General features: G+C 41.0%; 1 protein-coding gene across 9 annotated transcripts in view; it reads left to right on the top strand.

Moving 5' to 3' along the window:
- The window catches only part of BEND7 (BEN domain containing 7), a 46,817-nt gene that overhangs the window by 2,795 nt on the left and 19,868 nt on the right, over positions 1-24,154 (top strand). For 6 of the 9 annotated variants that reach the window (XM_062631885.1, XM_062631881.1, XM_062631886.1 and 3 more), the window contains exons 2-5: positions 1,364-1,447; positions 11,479-11,778; positions 17,219-17,341; positions 19,747-20,012. In XM_062631885.1, the coding sequence (XP_062487869.1) occupies positions 1,364-1,447; positions 11,479-11,778; positions 17,219-17,341; positions 19,747-20,012 (773 nt within the window). Of the gene's footprint in view, positions 1-1,357; positions 1,448-2,537; positions 2,619-11,478; positions 11,779-17,218; positions 17,342-19,746; positions 20,013-24,154 lie in introns of those variants that run through there. The other 3 variants (XM_062631887.1, XM_062631888.1, XM_062631883.1) reach the window with 3 other exon arrangements.

Below are 24,154 nucleotides of genomic sequence, written 5' to 3'. Positions count from 1 at the left end.
TCTCAAACTTCACCTTTTACCTGTTTCACTTTGCTGGGTGTGCTCAGTAGGCAGAGGAACCCTTCATGTAGCACCTCATTGCTAACCTCTCCAACTCTGCTGTGTTTTTTTCCCCGCTCATTTTTTTCCAGGCCCTTTTCTGTTTTTGCATTACTGTGTTAGGCTCAATTCCCATTTACTTACTGTGTTGTTCCTCCTCTTGCACCCTCGAGACACTCGTGCTGTACAAATAAACAGCACCTAACAAAAAGGTTTGGCTTCCAGGAGACCTTTCTCATTCTGTAGCTGTTTTCTCAGTGGTGCAGGTGTGCTGCTTGCAGGAGGAGGAGCTGCTTCTGCCACCCTGTGTTTCTGTTGTGCCTTTTAAGTGAATCCCCCAAAGTGCTCTTCCATGAGTTAATCTCTGCCTTGCTTTTTGTGAGGCAGGTAAACATAAAAACCAGTTTACAGAGGGAGTAGCAGAGAGCGCTGGGAACTCAGAGGGCATTAAAGGAGTGAGGTGGGGAAGTGGCTGTTTCAAGACACCGAATTGATAGTTCAGTCTTGAGTGATTTGCCGAAGGACAAAGTGTGTGCCAGTAGCAGAGGCAGAAATAGCATCCAGGAGAGCTGCCTTTAGACATGGTTTGTTCCTTGGACTTACTATTCCCTCTGTACGCACGTGTAAACACAGCTCTGGTTTTACAGAGCACCTGCCTGGGATTACAGTGGACACCTTCACAGCAAAATACTCTTTTTTTTTTTTATTTGAAATAGAAATCCAGTGGTGAATTTTTTAGTTAATTATTACTACTTTTTAATCCTGTAACATCTCTGAATAAGAGATGCTGGTGTTTATTCTTAGGGCCATCCTTAGTTTCTGTAGGTGAATATCCTAAGGTGTCCCTGATCCTCCTGTCTTCAGAACTCAGAGGCCAGTGGCACAAATACACATTAGTGTAACTGAATGATGCAGCCCTAACATACACTGCTGATTTTCTGATTGAGGTGAAGTTTGAAAGTTCCCCTTGGTCTCTGGGAAGGTAAAGTTTTTGTTATAAATCTGCTTTCCATCTGTAAAGCAAGAAGCCAGATAATTGGCATCTGGTGGGATAATTTGCTGTGAAAATGAACACAGTAATTTAGGGCAGGCGTAGCTATTCCCTAAAATCTGTGAAATATCGGAGCTGAGTCTCTCCAGTGTGAGCAAAGTTTTTTTTTAGGAGGTGCTGATACAGAGCACATTTTCTGTGGTTAATTTGATGTACATGAAATCAGCTGCAGAGATATTGATAAATTATGTAGTAAAACTGTAGCAATGTGTTCAGTGTTCATTTTTTCCAGATCACTTGAGTTCTAATTTTTTTTATCGTTTTTCATTCCAGATTACCACCCTGAGATATATAAGATCTCTGACTACAGCAATGATGTTAATGGGGAGACCAAAGAAACACAACCATTTTTTTTAGGTATGTGCTTGTGTTGATTAATTTCTGAGCAACATAGCGTGGCCATTTGCAATTAGGGAGGAAAAAACTCTCTGTGCAAGCACAGGAAGAGCTTGCCATTGTTTAATATGACATTCTTTTCAAGACCCTTTTATTCTATGAATTGCCAATATATCCTTTATTAACACTGCTAAAAGTTGTAATTTCAGACATAAATGTTTATTAGTGTCTACACACAGTGCTAATTATCACTCACTCAGAGAGCCAAATGCTGACTCTGCAGTTTTGCAGCTCTGTGCTCACCCCATTTACATTGCATATTCCCTGGCATGGTTCACTGGCAATAGTTTGTGTAATTGGGGTATTACATCTTTGACATCTGGATAACAGAAATTCAATTTCCAGGAAGCTGCTATTTGTTTGGTTTTGCTTCTGCCTTGGGTGGGATAAAGGATTAATGTGCTGTCTTAATGTAATAATGTCCTTTCACCTCTGTAGCTTGCCTGCTAATCCTGCCATGGCAAAATGAAATTAAATCAACAGTTAAAAATGTGTAAAGAAAACAAAGTAGTAGTATACAGTATACAAAGTGTATATACATTGCACAGTGTATATACCAAAGATATACACTCCAGCATGGTAGGACTGGTCATCAGCAAGCCTTTATCTTTCCTGTGCATCCTTTTTGTCCCAGCTGCAGAGTGCTGCTTTCTTCCCTGCTTCCAGCCCCCTCCTGTCTCATGTAGGACCTCACCTGAGTAAAGCACCTCCTGGCAAAAATTTGGCAGGCCAAATTCAGAGGAGCAGGAGCCAGATTTTTGAGCTACCATAATGACTCTTGTTATGTAAAGCAAGCTCTTGGGCACTTTGCTCAGGCTTTGGAGAAGGCAGGTGCCTTTGGAGCAAGGAATTCAGGGGTGTCTGCCTCTCCTTAAGTGCACCAGGAGCCTAAACGTTTTGAAGGGTGATTTAAGGTGTCTGTAATCTGTGCCTGTTGCCTCCTGGAGCCAGCAAGAGGCATTGGAGTGTGTAAATCAGCACCTGAAGTCGGTCTTCATTGCATGCAAAATGCCTTTGTCTCCTTAATTCATAGTGCCACAACCTTTCCTAGAGATCAGAAGTAAATGGGAGAGAACAGGAGAATGTCCTGGGCAGTGTGGAATCTTCTGATGTCTGGAGTATTTTCATGAGGGTGAGAGCTGTGTTAAATTCTCAGCTTCTCACCATTAGGATTTTGAGCAAACATTTCTTCCTGCACCCATTGCCAGAGAGCAGCAAATGTAGCTGCTGTGCTTTGTGTTTGGATTTCATGTTCTGTAAGCACTTTTGGTGGGGTCTGATAAACCTGATGGAGTGAGCTCCACCAAAAGTTTACTTTGAATGCTTTGTCTTCCAACCGTAAGTCATGATAAAGCTTTGGCAGGAGTTAGGCATCTAGCTGCTTAAGCCAGGATGCTTCTAAGAATCTGCAGGAGTCTGTATTTTGACGTCTGTACTGTGAGTTAGACCAGTTGATTTTGATTTTGGTCTGGCTGTGTTGTCTTTGGATTTTGTTTGGGGTTTGAGTATGCCCAGCTTTTCATTGAAACTGAATGTGCTCTGGCATTTAAGTGCCTAAAGTTCACCTATTTCAAGAGCCAGTCAGAATTTAACCTTTACGAATGTAAGTCCTATCAGGGATCTTCCTTATCAGGTACTGAAGCGTGGTGTTGCAGTCCTGGGGGCCCACCTTCAGCTGCTATGAAAAGATGCTATTTCCTGGCAATATCCTAAGTGTCCAACTTTCAGATTTCCTCAAAGCATGCTGTTTTTGACAAGGCTGAATGACAAATGACTGTGTGAGATTTGTAGACTAGACTTTTCCCTCCCCCTCCTTGGGGATTGGGTTCAATTCAGTAATTTACTCAGAGCTCACATAATCTCCTCACTTTATCTTCAGTAGGTTACTTTGGTGTCTGCTTTCATCCAGATTCCTAGTGACAAAGACACTGATCTGAAACGCAGGGAAAGCAGTAGCAGGGACTGAACTTAGCTGAAAGCGCTTGAAATCTGGGTTCCCACCTTTCAGTGGGGATCTGGGATGATTGGTGTTTGGCATTCCAGCTTTCCTTTAGAAAAGTCGCAGTGCATGGAGTAATATTTCATTGTGCTTCAGGGATGGTGGCATCACAACACTTTCCCCAGCTCAGTGTCATGTCCACTAATAAGGAGCTTCAGGGTATAATTGCTTCTTTACTTGTTTTCACTGATTTATGCCAAAATTCATCCCAGAAGGTTGTTCACTCCAATTCGTTGGTTTAGAGTTCAGTGTGTTCTCCTGTGTAGGTTTGTTCTCTAACTGGCTCATGGGGTCAGCTGCTGAAACCTCAGTGTGACGCAGACTTTAGTATGTGGATGGATGCTGAGATACATCATTGAAACTATTAGCTTTAGAAAAGGTGAAATATTAATGCCAGTATATAAACGAGTGAAGCTCTATCAGGAGTGGGATGTGCATATGTTTTGGTCTCACAGTTAAGAAGGGTGACCACAAACTGTACTGTTGAGAAGAGGGGAGCTCCTAGGGTAAATGAGTAAGTAGGAAGAACCCAGTATGTTTAACATGCAGATAAATTAAGTATCAGGAGAGACCTGTTGAACCTATATGGTCTTTTTTGCAGCAGCATAGATGGTCAGAACAGCTTTGTAGGCTGAAAGTTGGAGGAAGCTTCAGCACAATTAGTGGACAAGGTACTGGATGTGACCCTCTGATGGATGTGACGAATGGAGCTTGGTAAGCTTGTGAAGTCTGCTCATGTGGTGCAGTGTTGGACTGGGAGATGTCGTAGCTTGTCCTCTCCTCCAGTCCTCTGTTCTGATAAGATGATAAACAAGAACTTCTTTCTAGACAAAGGACATACTAAACACAGCCTTTGGGTGGGAGGAATGTCACTGCTGTATTTTGCAGATGAGGACTGGCATCTCTTTTGTTTGGAAGGGAAGGGCTTAGTTATCTGATTGCAAGAGAGACTGCTCAACCTGAAAAGGAGGAAGCAGCCCAGAGTGAAGTGCTTAAACCTCAAGTACAGGCAAGATTTAAGGCAGACCTGACTTCAGCTTTTGCCAGTTATCAGCATAAACCTTCTGTCACAGGGCTGCTAGCCCGGGCTTGGAAATAGAAGCCCGTGAGGGGACTGTACACCCATGTCTTGTGGACAGTGCTGATCAAACCTAGGTTGTGTGTATATATCTGTCTGTCTTTTGCGTATACTACAATGGGTTAAGTGTTTTTTTTTTCCAGTCTTAGTATTTTATTATCATCACAAAAAAGCAGAAATATAATATACCCCCAGCCTGAGTGTTTTTACAATGCTTTCAACTTGAAATTCAGGCTCTGTGTTGGAAAGGTTAATGTAGAAAACTAATTATATTATCCTGGTAATCAAACGTGTGATGAGACATTTGTCTGTGTAATTAACAGTGAAGAACTTTTATAGTTTCATAAAACCCAATGCTACACACAGTGTGCTTGGAGCGTTTGTTTTGAAGAGATGTCCAAAGCAGAGATGTTTATGACTGATATAAAGTGGAACTGAAATGTACTGTAATGCAGGTGTCTGTGCATTTTACAGCACTTTGCATTGTTGAAATGGAAGGCAGCAGATTAATAACTTCTCTATGTTATGGTAAAAATAAATAATGTCTTCTTGGAGCAGGGGAGCGATGCGTAAGTTACTCACTAATACCAAGAATTTATTCTGTCCTAGAAATAATGGCCTTTGCAAGTTATTCACAGAGAAAAAGTTGCCTTAACACAAGTCTCTGAAGTTACTTGTTACTTTTAATAGAATTGTATCCCAAGTCTGACTGTTGCACCAGTAGCTTCTGTAATTAAGACTGCATAAAATGTTATTTTATATATCTGTGCTCTCTAGTGATCTCACTTTGTGAACCTTCCCTTTGGGGCTGAAGCATGATCTTGACCTTGGATATTTCTGAGAACTGGGGGAAGTTGTTGCATATCTACTACTACTTTTTCCATTATATGACCCCATTAATATATACATTTATCGAACAGTTGCTCACTTGTCCTTTTCTGAGTGATTTACCTGTTTCAGTGTGGAGTGAAGCTGTGTAACTTATGCTTCTGTATCTGCTCCTGTTGCGTGTTTTGAAGCTGTGTCACCAAGCTCTTCAGTTACTTTGTAGTGGTAGTGGCCAGACCACCTGGGCTGATCCAGCTTCCAGGGAAATACCGCCGCCCCCCCCCCCCCCCCCCCCCAAGATCCTCAATGTTCCAAAGATCTGATTCTGCTTTGCTTACATTAGTGCTTGTGATGCTTATTAACTTTGTGTCTCTCCATAAGCAGGGGTGTCAATCAACCTGTGTACTTACATGCTTGGTTTGGGAGTAGGGGGTCTAATTTGAGGGTAATCCAGTTTTCCTGCAGATACAATCTTAGTGCTTTGTGTGGTGACATGGGGATGAGTAGGTGCTTTTAGATGGTGTTGTAGTGTACTGCTAAGGTGCCTTAACAAAGACAGCTCAAATATCCCTGTATATTAGCTTGGGCTACTCAAAGTCCCTTGCACGTAACTCATGTTGCTTGTGTGATTCTGTGACATTGTTCCATTGCTCTCCCTGCTGACTTGGGGTTTTAATTTGCAAAGCATGTTGTTGCCTGTGTTACTTGATCAATACAGGTTGACAAGGTTGATCCCCCAGCAAGGACTGGGCGTCCCTTATTTGAGAAATGTGTGCTTACCCCACCAATTTAGATACACAGATGCCAGATTCAAATTATCCACAGAGCAGTCACAAGTTTCCATCTGATTTAGGAAACCTTTGATCTGATAAGGAATCATGCACATGGCTCCTCTATTTTCCCCATACTGACCTTCACAATTTTCTATTTCAGGACCACTTGCAATACAAGATGACAGTGGCAAAAATATCTTGAGCTTTGCAAGTTCCAGTTTGATGTGGGTATAGGGAACGGATGCTTAGCTCCCTTCTGGGATAACTGTCTTTGAAGGAAATACTTGAATATCATAGAATAGTTAGTGTTGGAAAGGACCTTAAGATCATCCAGATCCATCCCCCCTGCCATGGCCAGGGACACCTCACACTAAACCATGTCACCCAAGGTTCTGTTCAACCTGGCCTTAAACACCACCAGGGATGGAGCATTCACAGCTTCCCTGGGCAGCCCATTCCAATGCGTCACCACCCTCACAGTGAAGAACTTCTTCCTTATATCCAATCTAAACTTCCCCTGTTTAAGTTTTAACCCGTTACCCCTTGTCCTATCACTACAGTCCCTAATGAAGAGTCCCTCCCCAGCATCCCTATAGGCCCCCTTCAGATACTGGAAGGCTGCTATGAGGTCTCCACGCAGCCTTCTCTTCTCCAGGCTGAACAGCTCCAACTTTTCAGCCTGTCGTCATCCAGTGCATAACATTCAGAAAGGTGTTTTGGTGAGTTCAGCCTGGCTGTGCAGCAGAGACGTGTGCCCTGCATGCACGTGCCTCCTGGTTCCTGGAGCTGGTCTGAATTAGCCCTTATAAAATCTTCAAACACAGCAGCCAAGTTTTGCTGGCCCTCGTCCAGGAAGGGCAGCATTCAAGTGGCATCTAATAAACTGGCATTTAATATCTTTGATTATATAACTCATTGCCATTATTTATTTTCTTTTGAGCTTTCAGGCATTATGCATTCTACTTCCACTGTTTCTCACCTCAGAGTTTCTTGTTTCCTTACAAACCAAGCTAGTGTTGTCACTTCACATGTGCTTGCCTAGCTGCCTGTTGCTGTTTCTACCCTCCCCATAGCTTCTCATCTCGTCCACCAATTTCAGCTTAGTTTGATACAGATCTCTGAGATAGAAAGTATCTTCCATAGGCAGCCTGAGGGAGGAAAAAGCCTTGTTTGTATAACCAAGAAACGAAAACTTTCTGCATGAGTTCCATCTGCCCAAACACAACAGAAAATGCATTAAAAAAGTCAACTACTCATTAATATTTCCCAAAACATATGAGAAACATAAAAAAAGATAAAGAACTTATTTGCTAAATACTGGGCCAGGAGAACATATATTTGTTTATATAAGTCAAAGGAAGAAAACCTCAAACGCACACAATAGTCCAACCTTAGCCCTATGCGCTCATTTATACACTTAAAACACACACATTAAATACGATGTGGTTACTGCTCTCTAATACTGGAATAAAATCAATATTTACCATATTGTTATGGTTGCATATAGTTTGCTAATTCTTTGTAGCACTGTGATAACTTGACAGATTATTTGGCAAAAGTAGAACAACTTGTTTGCAGGCAGTGTGCTTCATTTGTATCAAACTTAATAAGCATGATTGTGAAAATATGGTCAGGCACATAGGGCCAAAGCAGGGAATTAATGAATTATCAAGAACATTTTGTTAAGTGGAGTTGTTTGCAGGTCTGTTGCTTCAGACTGGTACACACTCAGCCTGTGGATGCTGCTTCATCCTAGGGCAGTTCTGGTTTACAGTTGTGCACTTGTAACTTTAAACGTTTTTACAACTTCCAAAGCTGGAAGTTTTTATCCCTTTCAGTAAGGAAAGAGAATGAAATGAATTTTGGGGAAATGGCTTTTAATGCGGATTTAATGTAGTATTTATGAAAGGGCTTTGCTTTGCTTTTATTTGTTTTAGAAACATGTGGAAGCATTTATTCATGTGGAAGAAACAGTTTCTGTATAAGGGGCCATCATAGAAGCAACTATAATAGTCATTTTAAAACATGGTTCATATGTTTTTGTTATGACCATTATCATCTTTACATATAAATTCCTAAATAGGGCTGTCATTTGCCAAGCTTATCTATTTTGGGTGGTAGTTTTTAAGTCTTCTAGTGTTTTGCAAGTAATTTCATTAGCTTCAGGTAAAACCAGAGGGTTTAAGCGGGGAATCCAAATAGCAACTCATGTAGTCTGCCCTTCAGAGGTGTCCCCATTCCCTTGGAAGTGGTGAGAACCCCTGGCACAGGGAGAAGCTGAAATAGGCACCACTCCTCTCAGGCCTCAAAATCCATCTCAGGAGGGCTTTTAGAGGTAGGCAATGCAGATTTTTCTGTATTAAACTATATGATTATCCTATTCAGTATTTAAACAGCAAGGCCGGTTCCTCTGTAACACGCAGTATCTTGAGCTCTTTGTTTTTTTCTGTGCCCCATCTTCCTTTTTTTTTAATTTACTTTTTTTAAAATTACGTGATTATTATGTGTGAAAATCATCAGCTGATGATAGCTGATGACAAAATGCTATCATTGGGCTTTAGAGCTAATAGCCAGATGAGAGAACCAAGGGGCATGAAGTTAAACCTGTTACTACTACCTACCTGCCTGCAGATTTAGACAGTGTCAGGAAGGATGCTGCTGTCACTGGCCAGTTACAGATTAAAAGTCGTAATTGCAAGAGGGGGATTGTAAACTTGCATTGAAGACTAAGTCAAGGTTACAGTTACAGCCTGCATGGTTTTTATGTCCTTCCTTACAAAACAGAAGACATTTAAAAAACCCCAAACAAACCCCAAAACTCAAAGAAAAACCACCACCAAAAACCCCAAGCAGAAAAATCCCTAAAACCAAGAACCACAGCAAAAAAAAACAAACTTAACAAATAAGTTCACGAAGTTTGAATCTCCCTGTTTTAAGTAGGGAGCTACCTAAACACAAAGACATGCTTATGTAGGATGCACGCTCAGGGTTTGTTGTGACATAAATGTAGGGTTTTTTTCTATTTAGAAGTAAGTGTGCTCATCAGTGGGAAGACTTCTGTATGGAGGAACAAGGAAGCAGAATCAAGGCTGAACAAGCTCAATTAACATTAATATTTTATGTAATTGGGAAAGGGAAATTTAATCTTTCCAACAACATGTCACCCGACCAGCCACGTAGCACACAGTCACTGACAGGAGGAGATGGGTGGGAAGCTTGTTTGATATTCAGATACATTTTGCTGTTGAATACAAATCCAAATCGACAACATAAAACTTGGTGTACTACTAAATGATGCGATGGTGAGGGATTGCTTCATGCTTTGCTGTAGCAAACAGCATTTGGAGCGTGGATATGGGCAGATACAGCCACATACAGGGGAAAGGCAGTGTAAAGTATCTTAATAATTGGAGTCTGGTGGTACTCTGTGGCCTTTTGAGGTTGGGAACTACAAACAGTCAACCCTTAGTTGGGTCAGGGCCAGAAAGTGTCATTTTAGAGGAGTTGGTGCTGTGATTTGCTAATTAAATCACACCCACACACAAATCCACAGGCAAACCGACAAAGCAAACACAATGCAGAACTTCCTTGCAAAGGGGTTTCTTGCTGCTGTAGCTGGAGTGGAAGCAGTGCTGGAGTATCGTGTGCAGGGTTGACACATATTTCTCTAAGCTTGTACTAGAAGCTTTCTTGCAAACCACCCACTTTCCCGCTGGATCAGGGTGGGCTGGAGCCAGCTGGCTCTGGCCCAGGGAACCAGTGCACCGGGTCAGGCAGGAGATGCTCTGATTCAGCAGAGGCTGGAGCAGATTGTACAGCTTGTGTCCCCTTCTGCTGCTTCACCTCCTACAGCAAAACCTCCCTCTTTAAGGTGCCTCCCTGGGTATGCTGGGCTTGCACAGCAATTTGCAGCCACATTGAGCTTGACCTGTGTTGTGGAGGGGGTTGCTGCTCTTTAGCTGCCTGGTTCAGCCAGCTACCTAAGCATGCTTCTAGGTTTATACAACTGAATAGTGCTGTTGGGTTGATAAAATTGCTCATGTGCCTGGCATTAACACACTGTCAAATGTCTTGTTGAACCAGAGTTGGACAGGGCTTGGAGCAACCTGCTTTAGTAGAAAGTGTCCCTGCCTATGGCAGGCGGTTAGAACTAGATGAGCTTTAACGTCTCTTCCAACCCAAACCATTGCACGAGTCTATGATGAACGTTGCATCTTGGGTTTTGGATGGTTGGCATTTCCTTCTGAAGTTTCCTTTGCACTATTGCTTTGCCAAAAATAGGTTTACTTTGGGACATGCAAATGTAAACTCAGTAGAGGATAGCAAGTATTACTGTATAAAGTGCATTATAAAGAAAGGCTGATTCAGCAATTTCTTCCACTTATTCCATTTGCTTAGGATGTTTGATTTTTCTATTACCAGTAAAAAAATAGAAACTTCCTATTTCAGAAGGGGCTGTGATCACTTCCTTATTACTAGTGAGATGTAATGTATGCTTTAACAAGCAAAATAGCTGCTATCTGCTCAAAACACATATATTCATTGTGCAATCAGCAGCTCCATATGTAAAATTAATACTTAAATGGTGCCAGGAGTATTAAAGCATGCAATTGTTATTATTTAAATGCCCTGAATTTACTTGAAACAGGCAAATTTTTCTTGTTTAAAGTTTCATTTTGTTTTCATAATCCACAGTTTTAAGACCTCCAGCAGTATATGCTAGGCTGTATATGGTTATATGTGTATTAGCTGCCGTTTAATTTATTCCTGTATAAACCAGTAGTATTCAATTCTGTGGCCTATGGAACTGATCCTAAAATCAATAGATGCAGTGTTGTTCTGTGTGTCTGTGTGGGGTGATGCTTTTTGTGGTTTATTTTTCCTTTGTAGGATCTAACCTTCTGCATTTAACAAACTGATATGTAGAAGATCTGATCCTTTAGGCTTTACTTGGGGAAAATAGCCACGGATGTCAACAGCTGAATAGGATCAGTCTCTTAAAAGGATGGTTTATTTGAAACTGCGGTAGCTATTATTATTTCCTTCTGCAGAAAAAATAATCTTACTCATCAAAGCTTTGGAAACAGCATCAAGAAAGCCAAGTTCAGCAGGTCTTTCAACCGTGGGAGATGTCAACCATCTCTGTGTTAAAGCATAGCCTGGAACATACCAGCTTCTGCCCAACCGTCTCTTTTTCTTTCTCATCTTTATTTCTTTTTATACTCGAACTCTTATTGGCATCTAAAATCTCTAATCTCTACCCATTACCCTTTTTGCTAATTTACAGTGATAACTGTGGCTCTGTTTTCATTAGGAGATGAAAGCCGGGAAATTAAAAAACAAATTACAGGGATGAGAAGATTACTGAATGACAGCACTGGAAGAATCTATCAACGAGTTGGCAAAGAAGGAGAAAAACTAAAGGAGGAGCCCCAAGATTTAGACTTAGCCTGGGCCCAGCGCCTGAATCCCCCTGCAGAGTCCCAGGCGAGCCTTCATCCTTCACAGAGCGGTGCATGGAATGAATTATCACCCCAAGCCAGCCATTTTTCAGGGCAATACGGAACTCGATCCAAAACGTTCCAAAATCAGACACGAACCGTGGCATCCAATGGTATGATCTGCATTAGTTACTGAGAATGCTACTTTTTTTTTCCCTCTCTCTCCTTGTACTGTACTAAATTTCTGCTTTTGTTGTGATGATATATTGTACCGCTGCACTGAGAGCAGTTTTATAGTTCAGTCTACCAAATGAGCACATAGTTATCACTTTGAAAAGGTGTGAAAGTGGGCACGGTGCATTCTGCTGCCATCTGTCTTAGCTTTTAAAATGGATTCCTGGTGATAGGACAACATTACTCAATGCTGTTGCAGGCTTAATTTCTATACAGTACTTACTAAAACAGCTTTTGCCATTGTTACTATATTCACAGCTAATTAAATGTCAACCTCTACCACTCCTCTTTGCAATGAGTAATGTAGCTCTGTTGTGACACCACTTGTGGAGCAGGATTCTACTGACTTTCAGAAGGAGATGGCATCAGCCTTATAACAGGTACAAAGTCCCATCCACAGCCTTAGGCTTTTATTCCAATGGGACTATTGGAGAAAAGAGATGATGGAGTCTACCTATGAATGACGTGTATAGAGCATGGTCCGTCTTATGCTGGCAGAGGATTCTGCCCTGAAGTAGATGGCAGTGTGCCCTTAAAATGCTTTTCTCTTGTTGTTTAAAATTCCCCAGTATGGAGGTTTTACTGCCAGAATAAAAAGCTGTGCTTTCAAAATCCCACTCATTTCGGGTCCTTCTGAAAGTGTGGAAGGACCCGAAATTCATTGCGCATCTTTCTTTTTGTCCTGAGAGTCCCTGGGCACTGGCAGGGACAGTTCGCTGCATGCACAGAAGTGCCCAAGCCTGCACATGCCTAGTTCTCGCATCCAGAAAGTAGGTGGAGCAGCACCTCTGTCCCCTCAGGGGCCTGATTCAGCATGTGAACTAAAACGTGTTGACAGGATTTGGCCACATATGCAAGAAAATGTCAGTGCTTTGATTTTTCATACAAAGAGGAAGGGTTCGGCTCATCTATGATCTCTTATAGGTTAGAATGGTCTGTGAGAGACAAGGAGAAGGGTTGGATTGAGTGACCTCCTGGGCTGGAGAAGAGGAATGGCCAGGCTCCCAGCTCTTGGGGGAGTGCACCAGGAGGCACCTTCCACCCCTCCCTGTGCAGCTGTCCTGCTGCAGAAAGGAATGCAGTTTTTTAGGTTATTACATAAAGGTGGGTGTGAGCCCTCTCCTCTGGCCACCTTTGAAAAAGATGATCTGCAAGGCTCTTTGTTTAGAGGTGTCTGCCTCCAGTGGGGTGTTGTGATCCTGCCAAGCACTTATGCTGCTTTGGCTCTGAAGCCTGGTCTCTGGGAAGGGAAAACATTTGATGTGTTTCTGGGCCATGGGCAAGCTCTGAAACTGCTCCTCACCCAGCACGCAGCTCTTCTGGGTGGCCGTTCCCCCATCCCTTGCATTGGAAGCCTGAGCATCTAACTCAGTATTTTAGATGTTATTCAGAGGATGGACAAAGTCCTTAAAAGCTGGGTGTAGAAATGCTGAACAGTACTCCAAGGAAGATACTGTTCCTTGGTACTTACCATGGTGTTTAAACTCATCAGAGCAAAACTGTTCAGGTGGGGTGTAAGCTTATTATGTAGGGCTGTCAGGTCTAAGTCATCACTGGGAGATGTCCAGGCATTATCAGACAGATGAGTCCAGAAACTGTTTCTGTCCATTGTGGATACATACAATATAGGAAGCCAAGATATATGGTTTAGGCTGCCTGAATTACTCAAAGTTGATTGTAACAAGCATGCCAAGTCCATCTAACTAGTTATCTACTCACATGGTAAAGGTGGTTCAAGGGGAGGCTGGAATGGATGTTTAATAGGTGTTGGTTTAGAAAGCAGTTATGAAAAGGGTATTGCCAAAAATAGAGAGGGAAAAGGAGGAATGGGGGGAGCCTGGGCATTGCTGCAACAGAGGAAAGAGTAGGAACGTACTTGATAAGCAAAGTGATTTATTCTGAACCATATTTAAGGCAATGGTTCCACAAGTCATTACTTAGAAGCCTGTGACCTTCTGTGTTTAGTGGAAGCCTCTTGGAGCTACTACCAGTGAGTAGCATGTCTGGCTTGTTAAGACACAACAAACTCATAGAGCTTGTCTGCAGCATTTGAGTTTATGTTCTGTAACAAATCTGGCAGTGATGCAGCAGCTGAATTGCTTTTTAGTTATGTCAAGTTACATCAATGGATTGTGCTTGCATACTTTTCAAATATAAACTCATGGTAGCAATGTTACACCTGGTAAACTCACTCTCAGCAGACCCAGCTGTAAGAGCCACTGTCCTGGGCTACTTGCTGCTCACACTGGGGAAGCAACTACTGCACTTGTGTCATCTCCTTCTCTCAACTATAGAAGCTGGTATCAAATTTGCCTGCTGGCTAGCTTCCAAAGAGAGGGAGATGGCTCTTTAAAGACTCCTTCATAAAAATAAAAAGTCTGTTCTCCTTTTAAAATTAAAAAATGATTTATAACAAGTTGAAAAGGGTTGCTTTTGTCCTCTAAAAATGATAAAGGTAGTGCTTGGAACAATGACTGAGAACACTCTACAAGATGTTTCTTATAACACAATAACTGATCAGAGGAGGGAGGCTAGAAAGAAAATAAAAAACCCTCATGAATATGTATGAAGTCAGTAGAATCCTGCTTTGATATGAAATACTGGTGGTCTCTTTTCCCATTTCCAGTACCTGTGGTAGATTTACATGGGTAATTTCTATCAATGCTAATGGGGATTATAATGTAAATCCCCTATGTCTCAATGGGAAAATAGACCCTTTGGTTTTCCATCAGGAGCCTGCGTGACTGCGTACTTTCATTAGGAACATGTTGTATTGCAACAGGAAAGATGTACAGGTATTTACTGATATAACTTGTCTGAGTTTTCAGATGCACTTCAGCACTATGTGAAGTCTTCATTAAGAAGGAAACAGAAGCCCACCAGCCCTGTCTCCTGCTGTAGTCTTTCAGATAGCATTTCCAAAAGCCCACTAGAATATTGGATTCTGATCAAGAGAGAGAACAGGCTTTATCCTGAGGATCTTACTAGTTTAAACCAATTGAAAAAACACTGGAGAAAGGCTGTTTTTACTGTGTCTTTGTCTTCTATTAATAAAACTCTCCTAATTTCCTAGGACCCCATTTCTAGGGTGCCTGTTTGTCTTACTGACAGGTAAAGGGTTATGCTGATGCTGTTAAATTCCAAGTAGCCTTGAGCCTCATCTATCTAAAAGTCTACCTTTAACACCCTTAACCCCTACCTTAAAGTCTGCCCTCCCTTTAACCCTTAAAGTCTGCCTTACCCTTTAGGGTAAAGGGTGTTGGTGGAGCCAAGTTGAGGGATTCTGAGTAACCTGCTGCAAAGCTAAAGATAACATATATTTTGTTTCCCTCTGTACCTGTAACAATGGGCTGAACTTTATGGACCATTGGAAAGATAAAATCCCATCCGTGCCCCAAGGAACTTACAGTGAATAGACAGTGCACAAAGGAAGGGTGAGATCAAACAGGGCAGAGTCCTGCTGAGTCAGTAACCTCTTTCTGTTTTAATTTGAGACTCAGCCTGTTTTCCAGATCACTTTTTACTTTGAAAAAGTTGTTTTATTTACAGCTGAAACCTTGGTGAAAAGCCGCAAATGGAACTATTGTATTTGTATTTGCTAGACTTGCAGAGATTCTTACTCTGTTTATCTTAGTGCAGTATTAACAGGTTTTGTCCATGGGTGCTGTTTTAAAATACCAAAATATGTAATTGTAGTAGTGTGGACAGTCTAAATCTGTCAGGAAAGGAGGAGACACCCAGAAGGTGCCAATAGTCTTTTAAGTAATGCATGAGTTTGGCTTCACAAGTCGCTTACTTTTGGGAGAACGACCACCAGTTTGCTCAAGTCTGATAGATGTTGCTTCAAAGCTGAAGGACTGAATGGAAAGAGATAGAAAACGTGTGCCTGGGAAGAGAGATTTGAGGATGGAGGAATGACACTGGAAGAACTAGGAAAGAGTCTGAGCAATTTAGCAGTGGCCATATTTCATCCATTTCAAATGGGGTTTGAAGTCAGGGAATCTGTGTGGGTGTGACATCGAAAAGAACACAGACCAGACCTAAAAAGGTATTAATAAACTGGTTTGTCTTCAGAGGAAAGCAAATGAAAAATGGGAGGATTTATGAACGAAGATTAAATGAGTTGCCTGGTATTAAATTTAGCTAGGTAATGATTAAAGGGTACCTGATAAGTGTCAGCTATGGGGAAAAAAGGCAAATACACTCTGAAGTCCACCACATGAGACACCAAGCAAGATGATTTTTGTTAGATTCATTTGTACGTATCTTCATAAAATGATCATCCCTCTTGCATGCTTTGATGAGCAGTAAAACAGCCATCAATGTAAATGACTGTAAGCATGTTTTGAAATGAAGGGGGGTGCATCCCAACTGGCCTCAGATTCAAGCGGATACTGCTAGGTGTTCTGTTGAATATTGAATGTTTTATTTGCAGCAGTAAAGCTAAGGATATAACTATTTTAAACTAACATGCAGGATATAACTGTTCAGGTAAAGCTTGAAATCTCCCAGCTGTTACAGCCTGTCCTAATTCAGGACCTCCAATGCAAAGCTTCTGGAAAGCAAGGCAGTAATAAAAGCATTGCTAAGGGCTAGAACTAGAAGTATGTAAATTCAGATAAACACTGTAAGAATTACTGGAAAAGAAGTACCCGTTGAATCTATTCATTTTCAAAGGGAAACTATGGAAAGCCCATCTTGTAGGTCACAGTGCTGGAAAACATGACATAGAAAACAATCCCAGCCTAGGAAGGAGAAGAGCAGATTTGAAAGGTTTTCTTGCTGTGATTCTTTTCCAGCCTGTTTGTTTTGAGAAGGTGTTGTTTGGTTTTTTTGTGGGTATTTTTCCCTTGGAATAGGGTGTTTCATTTTCATTCTCAATTCTTCACATGATAAAGTATCACATGTAACGTTCAAGCAGTTTAAAATTCTTAGGCCCTCATTTAATGTACAGTGTAAACCTTTATTATGCTGTCTGTCTTCATTCTTTGTAAGGCTGTTCTGGGAGATGGGCTTTTTTGTGTGTGTGTGATAAAGTGAGTATATTTATAATGAGGTTTGGTGCTACTGTTATTCAAGATGAACTAGCCTGACAATAGACAGCCCTGCTGTGAAGAGTGCATTGTATTCATGCTCAGTCTTCTTCAGCCCATGTAACATTGCATTCCCTACTGTATATAATTGCACATATTAGTAATTGGATAAAAACTAGTGGTCCCTTCCTCTTAAAAGGCACCATGTTGAAAATCATTTGCTTCTTGCTTTGGATCTAATTCCATGATCTGGTGTATTGCTAATAGTTTCAAATGCCTGCTCATTGTTTGGGTGGTTTTTGTGGGTTACATCCCCTCTCCCCCATTTCTTTCCACTTTCTTTCAGGAGAAATCCCAATGATGAATTCATCAATTGGACCAAACTGCTGTACATGTAATTGCCAGTCAACCCTGCAGGCTATCCTTCAGGAGCTCAAGACCATGCGAAAATTGATTCAGATTCAAGCAGGTACAATGGCCGGTCCCAGACGTGCCTATCCATGACAAGCATCTCAAATGAAGATGACCCTGCTCATTGCAAGGGGCTTGGACTAGATGATCTTTGGAGGTCCCTTCCAGCCCAAACTGTTCTATGATTCCATGATCTTCTTGTTAGGAGGAATGGTCTAGTAAGACAGAACTTTATGTAAACTCAGGAAAACCTGAGCTGTTTCCTGCTCTCTTGACACATTGTTCAAAGTCAAATTTTCACAAGCTTCTTGGAAATGTCATTTTTACTTCTCAGATCCTTACCTATAACGTGGGATGTTACCTGTAGGAATCTTTTAAGGCTAAAATAAATAAATAAATGTAATGTGATTTATTCCTAATGAGAATAAATTTATTCCTAATGGGAACTGGGTGGGTACATCTATATGCTACAACTATCCCCAGTTTGTTCTCAGGGTGTATTTGTACAGAGGTGCAAAATGCTCCTTTACCAGTTAGCTGCTTACCAGTTCATTAATCTTAAGGGTAAGGAAAGAAACTTGGAAGGCCACTTAAAGTTATTGTATAACACTTCAAAGATCTTTCAAGTTACAGCTCAGTGGTAGCCTCAACTGAGCTAGCTGCTGCATGTTGCGGCATCCACCCTTCTTCAGGCTGGTTTACCAGTTCCTTCTACTGGCTGAACCAGCAATAATGTGTTCATTGGGAAAAACTATTGAGTCCAAGTTTTCTGCTAGATTAGGAGCTGAAACAGAACAGCACAGAGCACTAGAGACAACAAGATAACAAGAGTATGGCAGCTAAGAGTTAGGTAGGTCATCACAGGCTTCCTAAACATTAGTGTTAATGCTGATGAGAACTGGAGATATTGGAGATTTCCAATATGAGTGATGCGGAGTGGAGCCGTGGAGGTTTTTCTCTTAGAGTGCTGGATATGACCTCTAAGAAAAGGGAGTGTTGAGCAATTAACTGCAGGTGGGTGGAGTGAAGGGCTGACTAAACTCCTTGTCTACATGGTGTTTCGTGTTTCAGTGAGTGACAGGAAGGATCAGACAGGTTTTGTAGTATCAGTTGACATGAGTAAAAATGCTCTTTTAAAAGTCACTGATTTGCAAAGAAGCACAGGTTTTGCAATCTTTGCTGGGACAGGGAATTCTTTACACAGTTGCACTGATTTCATTGAAATTATAAGCATGATTAAAAATAGCGTATGGGTGAGAGGTACAGAACTGGGGGTTATGCCAGAAAAGCTGGCTCCTCAATAGCAGGAACATTTCTTATTTATTATGTAGCTAGAGTGTAAATACCTTGTTAATTTGTGGATCTCTTGATTCATATTTTCTGGTAGGCATGAAATGATGGTTTTGTAGAGAGAAAAACACTGTTTGGCACATGTGTTGTTAAAAGCAAAAAAAGAACATGTAAGTGAAAGTGTAATCACTTATTTTGGTATTCTAACACCCTTCTATCTAAATGATAAACTACGCATTACAGTCTTGTAAATCCTTGCCAGAAATGAAATATCCCAGAAATCTTTTAATAAACAGTATTCCAAGGGTTGGGTTTCTCCTCAGGCTTTATAGATGAGGATTATTTGTAGTTCGCTCCTAGCTCGAGTGAGTCGAGTGAGTTTGATTAGCATGGGTAGCACTTTTGGCCATTTTTGTTCTGACCTCCATTTTCCTGATTCATCCAGATATATAATTGTATCTGCAGATCATTCTGCTGGTGGACTTGTTTGCATTGGTACTGGTTCAGGATTGATGCCTTCATTTGTACAAATGATTGTGGAAAATGCAAGATACTGATAAATAAGTCTGGTCTCGTTAGATTGCAGAGGTAGCACATGACCTGTCAGTTTCTGTGTCTGAGTGAAACAAACTGATGCAACTTTGAGTTACTTTTTTCCCTAGAAATTAAACTATTTAATAGTGTTTTCACTTGTTCTTGACATAATGGTACTTGAAATGTTCTTGCTAAGCTAATTAACTTGGTAACTGTTCAGAAAAATAATTGCATTAGCACTTATATTATCTGACGTTATCCGGAAAAGATGCTCAAAGACAGATTCTCAGTCATTCAGCAAGGTACACAAATTAATCATTGCTCAAGCCCTTTGTGTCACCACCCCTAGGTTGGTCACTAGGAAAAAGAACTACGTATTCCTAGTTTTCCTAATGTGCTATTCATCAGTGTGTCTTGGAAAACCTCACAGTGGAGCTCAGTGTCATTTTCCCCATTGTACAGATTGGAAAATTACGCAAAGGTGATAAAACGTAAGTGTTTCACATGCACAAACAGCCCTGAAAACCATACCACATATCCAGGGGATAAGTTCAGTATGTCAGTAGTTTAATGATGTGTCTGTGTGCTTGTACATGTGCTTTTGCCTATAAGTTTAATTCATTGCTTTCTTTCATTCAGTTGGGACTCAAAACAGACAGCAGCCTCCTGCTCCTCTGATTTGTGCACAGAAGTCAACAATATCAAGAAAGAGAAATAAAAAGAAAAAACTGCCCCTCAAAACTGTTGAACCAATTACCATGAATAAGAAACCCAACCCTGCAGAGAACGAAAAGAAACTATCAACAAACTCAGAGCGATCGAGTCTACAAGCAGTTGAAACCCCCTTAAAACCAGAAACCCCTGTTTCAGGATTTGGCATTATCCTTGAATCAGCTTCATCAGATGTAAGTTAATATTTTAATAAGTGGGATCACAGGATTTTGAAACTCATTCAGGAGAATGAGTACTCAAGGCAGGTTGATGTTCCTGCTTTTTGTTAAACAAGCAAATCTTGGGTAGGGTTAGACAGTAGGGTTTGACTTGAGAAGTGCTGATTACAAAGGTTTGGGGTTTGTTTTTCTGCTTTCATGAGTGTGTAGTTCTCCCTTGAGTTCAAGGCTGCCTGTTGTTTGAGCTTACAGTTGAAACTTGTTCTTCATGCCTCTTAATGCCAAGAGCCACCATGAGATCAGGAGCTGTGAAAAGTGCTTTGTGTATAAACCGTTCACAGCGCTGTCATTTGCTGATGAGTGCATGTAGTCTACATGTATGCCTTTATCCTGCCAAGGTGTATTTATGTGCTGTGTCTCATGCCTGGCTGGTCCCACTGGCTTCAGGGCATTCCTCACCTCTATAAAGTTCATACTCCAGCCTTTGCTCAATACAGTTATTTGGTCTTCATCACTGTGGATGCTGGACGAGGGCCTTGACTTTGTTGGTGATGTCATTATGATTAAAGGGTCCAACATTTGCCCATCTAAAAAAATATGTACCTTTTACATGTAAAATTGCAATAAGCGTATTCTCTTGGTTCATGTAATACATACACATTGATAGAAATTTCATGTATCCGGTGGCTGATTGGCTTTGTTTAATGGCCAAAGAGATGCCATCTGAACCAGTTCACTGATTGAGTAAGCTGATCGTTAATTTCTCTAATATATTTTTAATTTTGAGCAAGCAGTTTCCAATTTCCCAAGTACAATGAGCTAGAAAAACGTAATTAAATTCATTACCAATAAGCGTAAATGAAAACAACGCAGCAGATAATATTCTACCTTTCTGGAAAAGGGAACTAATAATGAAAAAGAGCAGTCATGCTAATTCAGTTACACAGATACAAACCACACCACTAATTAGATTGCAGTCTCATGCCATAGTCTTTGTAGTGATACCAAGTAACTAGTTTGAGTCTTTTTCAGAGGTTTTCCTTTTGTAGTATCATGCTTCATAATGTTTGAGAGAATGGTCGGGGGAGGGACTGGTAATTTATCTCCAGTACACAATTTGTGCTTCTAATTTTTCCTTGCTTGTGGCACTCTTTTCAGCTTGAAACATGGGTTTGAAAAGAGTTTTGTGCTTGCAATGGAATGTAATTTGGCTTTATGAATGTTTTCTATCGCTGGACACAATTCTTTGAAGGTGCCAATTTGACCTAAGATAAAAAAAAAGAAGAGAAAACATGTGGCTCATAAATCAGGTCCTCATCTGCCCTCCCATGCTTTGGCCCCTGCTTGCCACAGTAGTTGTTTGACTGAATTTACAGAGCCAGAAGCCCGAGACAAACAAATTGATTTTGTTTCATCTTTGGAAAGAAAACAGTTGAGTTCTGAAAATAGATGTATTTAACAGCGAAAATAAAATGTGACCTTAAACATCGAGAGAAGGCTGAAGAAAGTCACTTCTTCTTTCACAATGAATGGCAGTATTATCTTTTCCTATTTATTCAGAGGCATCTCTAGCGTGCTCAGGACCAGTGTGCCTGAAAAAAAAATGAAAGACATTTTACACAGCACCGTAACTAAATGTTCCCTTGAGAATATTGCATGGGTTGTCTCTAGTGTGTGCTGTGTCATATGCCAGCACTGGCACTGCTGTTGTTTTGAAAACATTTATTGAACTTTAAGAAAAATCTCTGTTTAATGGGTATAAAATTGAGGCTACTGAAACCAAAGCAACCGGTTCAGATGCTGAGATGAAATACTGCTACTTACAGAGGTGTAAAAAGTCTTTGTGAGATCAACTCTTGATCTGGGCCGTGAATCATAGAACCTGCTTTTTAGATGTAATAATCTGTTATTCTTACTTAAACTTTCTCGTGTTTGTTTTACTGTTATAGTATTTCACTTACAACCTAATCGTTTCTAATCTAGGTAGTACAACCTACTAAAATGTCTAGTATTAAATCTAATTCACTGCCTGTTAATTTTAGCACAGCAAAAGCCTTTGGCATTCAGGTCTTATTTATTTTATTATACATGAATAGTTCACCCACCAGTTCCTTATGCCATGATCATTATCTGCTAACAAATGCTTTTTCTTTTGAGAAATTGCATTCAAAGTGATCATAAAGTTCAGTTAGGTCTTTGACTGAAAAACAGTTTACTACTAAAGGAAATATGAATAAATCAGTGTTTTGCCTTCAAATTATTTCACTGATATATAAATTGATTCCTATATTAAGAACAAAATAGTCAAAGCTGAAATAATACTAACTCCTCCATGCTGGTTCATTGGAAAGGTCTGAAGTGTATCTTACAGTTGTATTAGTGGGGGGTTATACCTCTTCAAAGCATAACACAGATCTCCTAAGGTGAGCTCAGGGAGGAAGGAAATCTCCCATGGAGCATAATGGCAAACTACAGACCATGAGGTCAGGGCCTCATGATCCTCCTGGCTTTGGGGTTTTAAGCAGGAGGTGTCAGAAAAGTTACCACAGTGGTAATTGGCTTGTAGTGGTTGTATCAGCACCAGTGCGGTAGCAGGGCCAGGGCAGTGATTGTGCCCCTGCACTGGGCACTGGTGAGGCTGCACCTCGAATCCTGTGATCATTTCTGGGCCCCTCACTACAAGAGAGACATTGAGGTGCTGGAGCAGGGCTAGAGAAGGGCAACGGAGCTGGTGCAGGGCCTGGAGCACAAGTGTGATGGGGAACGGCTGAGGGACCTGGGGGGTTCAGTCTGGAGAAGAGAAGGCTCGGGGGGGACCTCATTGCTCCCTACAACTGCCTGAGAGGAGGATGGGGCAAGGTGGGTTCAGTCTCTTCTCCCAAGGAACAAGGGATGGGACAAGAGGAAATGGCCTCAAGGTGCACATGGGGAGGTTTAGATTGGAGATGAGGAAGAATTTCTTCACTGCAAGGGTAGTCAGGCATTGAAACAAGCTGCCCAGGGCAGTGGTGGAGTCACTGTCCCTGGAGGTGTTTAAAAGACGCTCAGGGACATGGACTTAGCAATGTTGCATTAATGGTTGGACTTAAAGGTCTTTTAAACATAAACAATTCTATGATTCTGTGTTTCTATGACTAGTGAAGATGGTTTTTCTGCCCAAGGCATCTTGTACAATGGAGGTTGTCTTAGATCGCTATCATGAGACCCAAGACCCAAATAGCAGAATAGGACAGGATACCTTCATCACCATGACAACTACATTCTTTGTTTTGATTACTGTGAAGTAGAATCTTTCCCAAGTTGTAAACTTAGCCCATGTTTTTTACTTCTGAAAATCGTTCCTGTCACTAGCAACTTCAGAAGTAATATGTTAAAAACCCACCTACATCAGAAGACTGTCAAATGTCAAATAGAGTAACTCTGACTGTTTTGCTGGATCCAGCATTTTGAATGTTCTCAACTAGAAGAAGCTGAGAAATACGCTTTTTAGATTTTAATTGCTATCTGAATATTTAAAAATCCTTCATCCTGGCTTCCCAAAGCATTGTAATCTCCAGTTTTATTGCAAAATACACATGCATATCATAGAATCATAGCCAGTCATAGAACATGCTTTGAAAATATGCTGTTTGCTGTAACTCTCTTGATACTGGGTTTTAAACATCCATGGGAAAAGAGTTACGCAGCCAAATCCTCCAGAGATTGGCAGCCCTTTCTTCTGTCTAGACTCAAGACATTTGCAGGTGATTTGATGGGAGATGGCATTTGCTCTTGCTCTGTAAACAGCTTTGACAACACACCACCACTGATGGATATATTTTCATGAAGGGGGAAAAAAGAGCAGGTTACTAGGAGCAAGCTTATTTCCTCACATCATGACCACTGTTACCCTCTGCCCCCCAACTTCCACATAATACCTTAAAAAGTGTAGTTTATTCATGATGTATCTCCATTCTAGATACATAATTACTTCATACAGACAACTTGTGTAGTCACAGAAGAAAATACTGCAAATATTGATTGTGTAGTTTCTGGTATGTACAGACAGGGGCAGCAAAAAGACTCTTAATAAGGGGACTTCCTTGAAGGACTTCGTCTGCTTTGGCCCACAATGCGCTTGAGACTCTTGTGAAATACAGGATGGTTTTGTTCCTCTT

This window comes from Pezoporus occidentalis, unplaced genomic scaffold (genome assembly GCF_034315485.1).
Source record: "Pezoporus occidentalis ecotype Australia unplaced genomic scaffold, CSIRO_AGI_Poc_V1 ctg38, whole genome shotgun sequence".
Lineage (NCBI taxonomy): Eukaryota > Metazoa > Chordata > Aves > Psittaciformes > Psittacidae > Pezoporus > Pezoporus occidentalis.
This window is presented reverse-complemented; position numbering and strand designations above follow the sequence as displayed.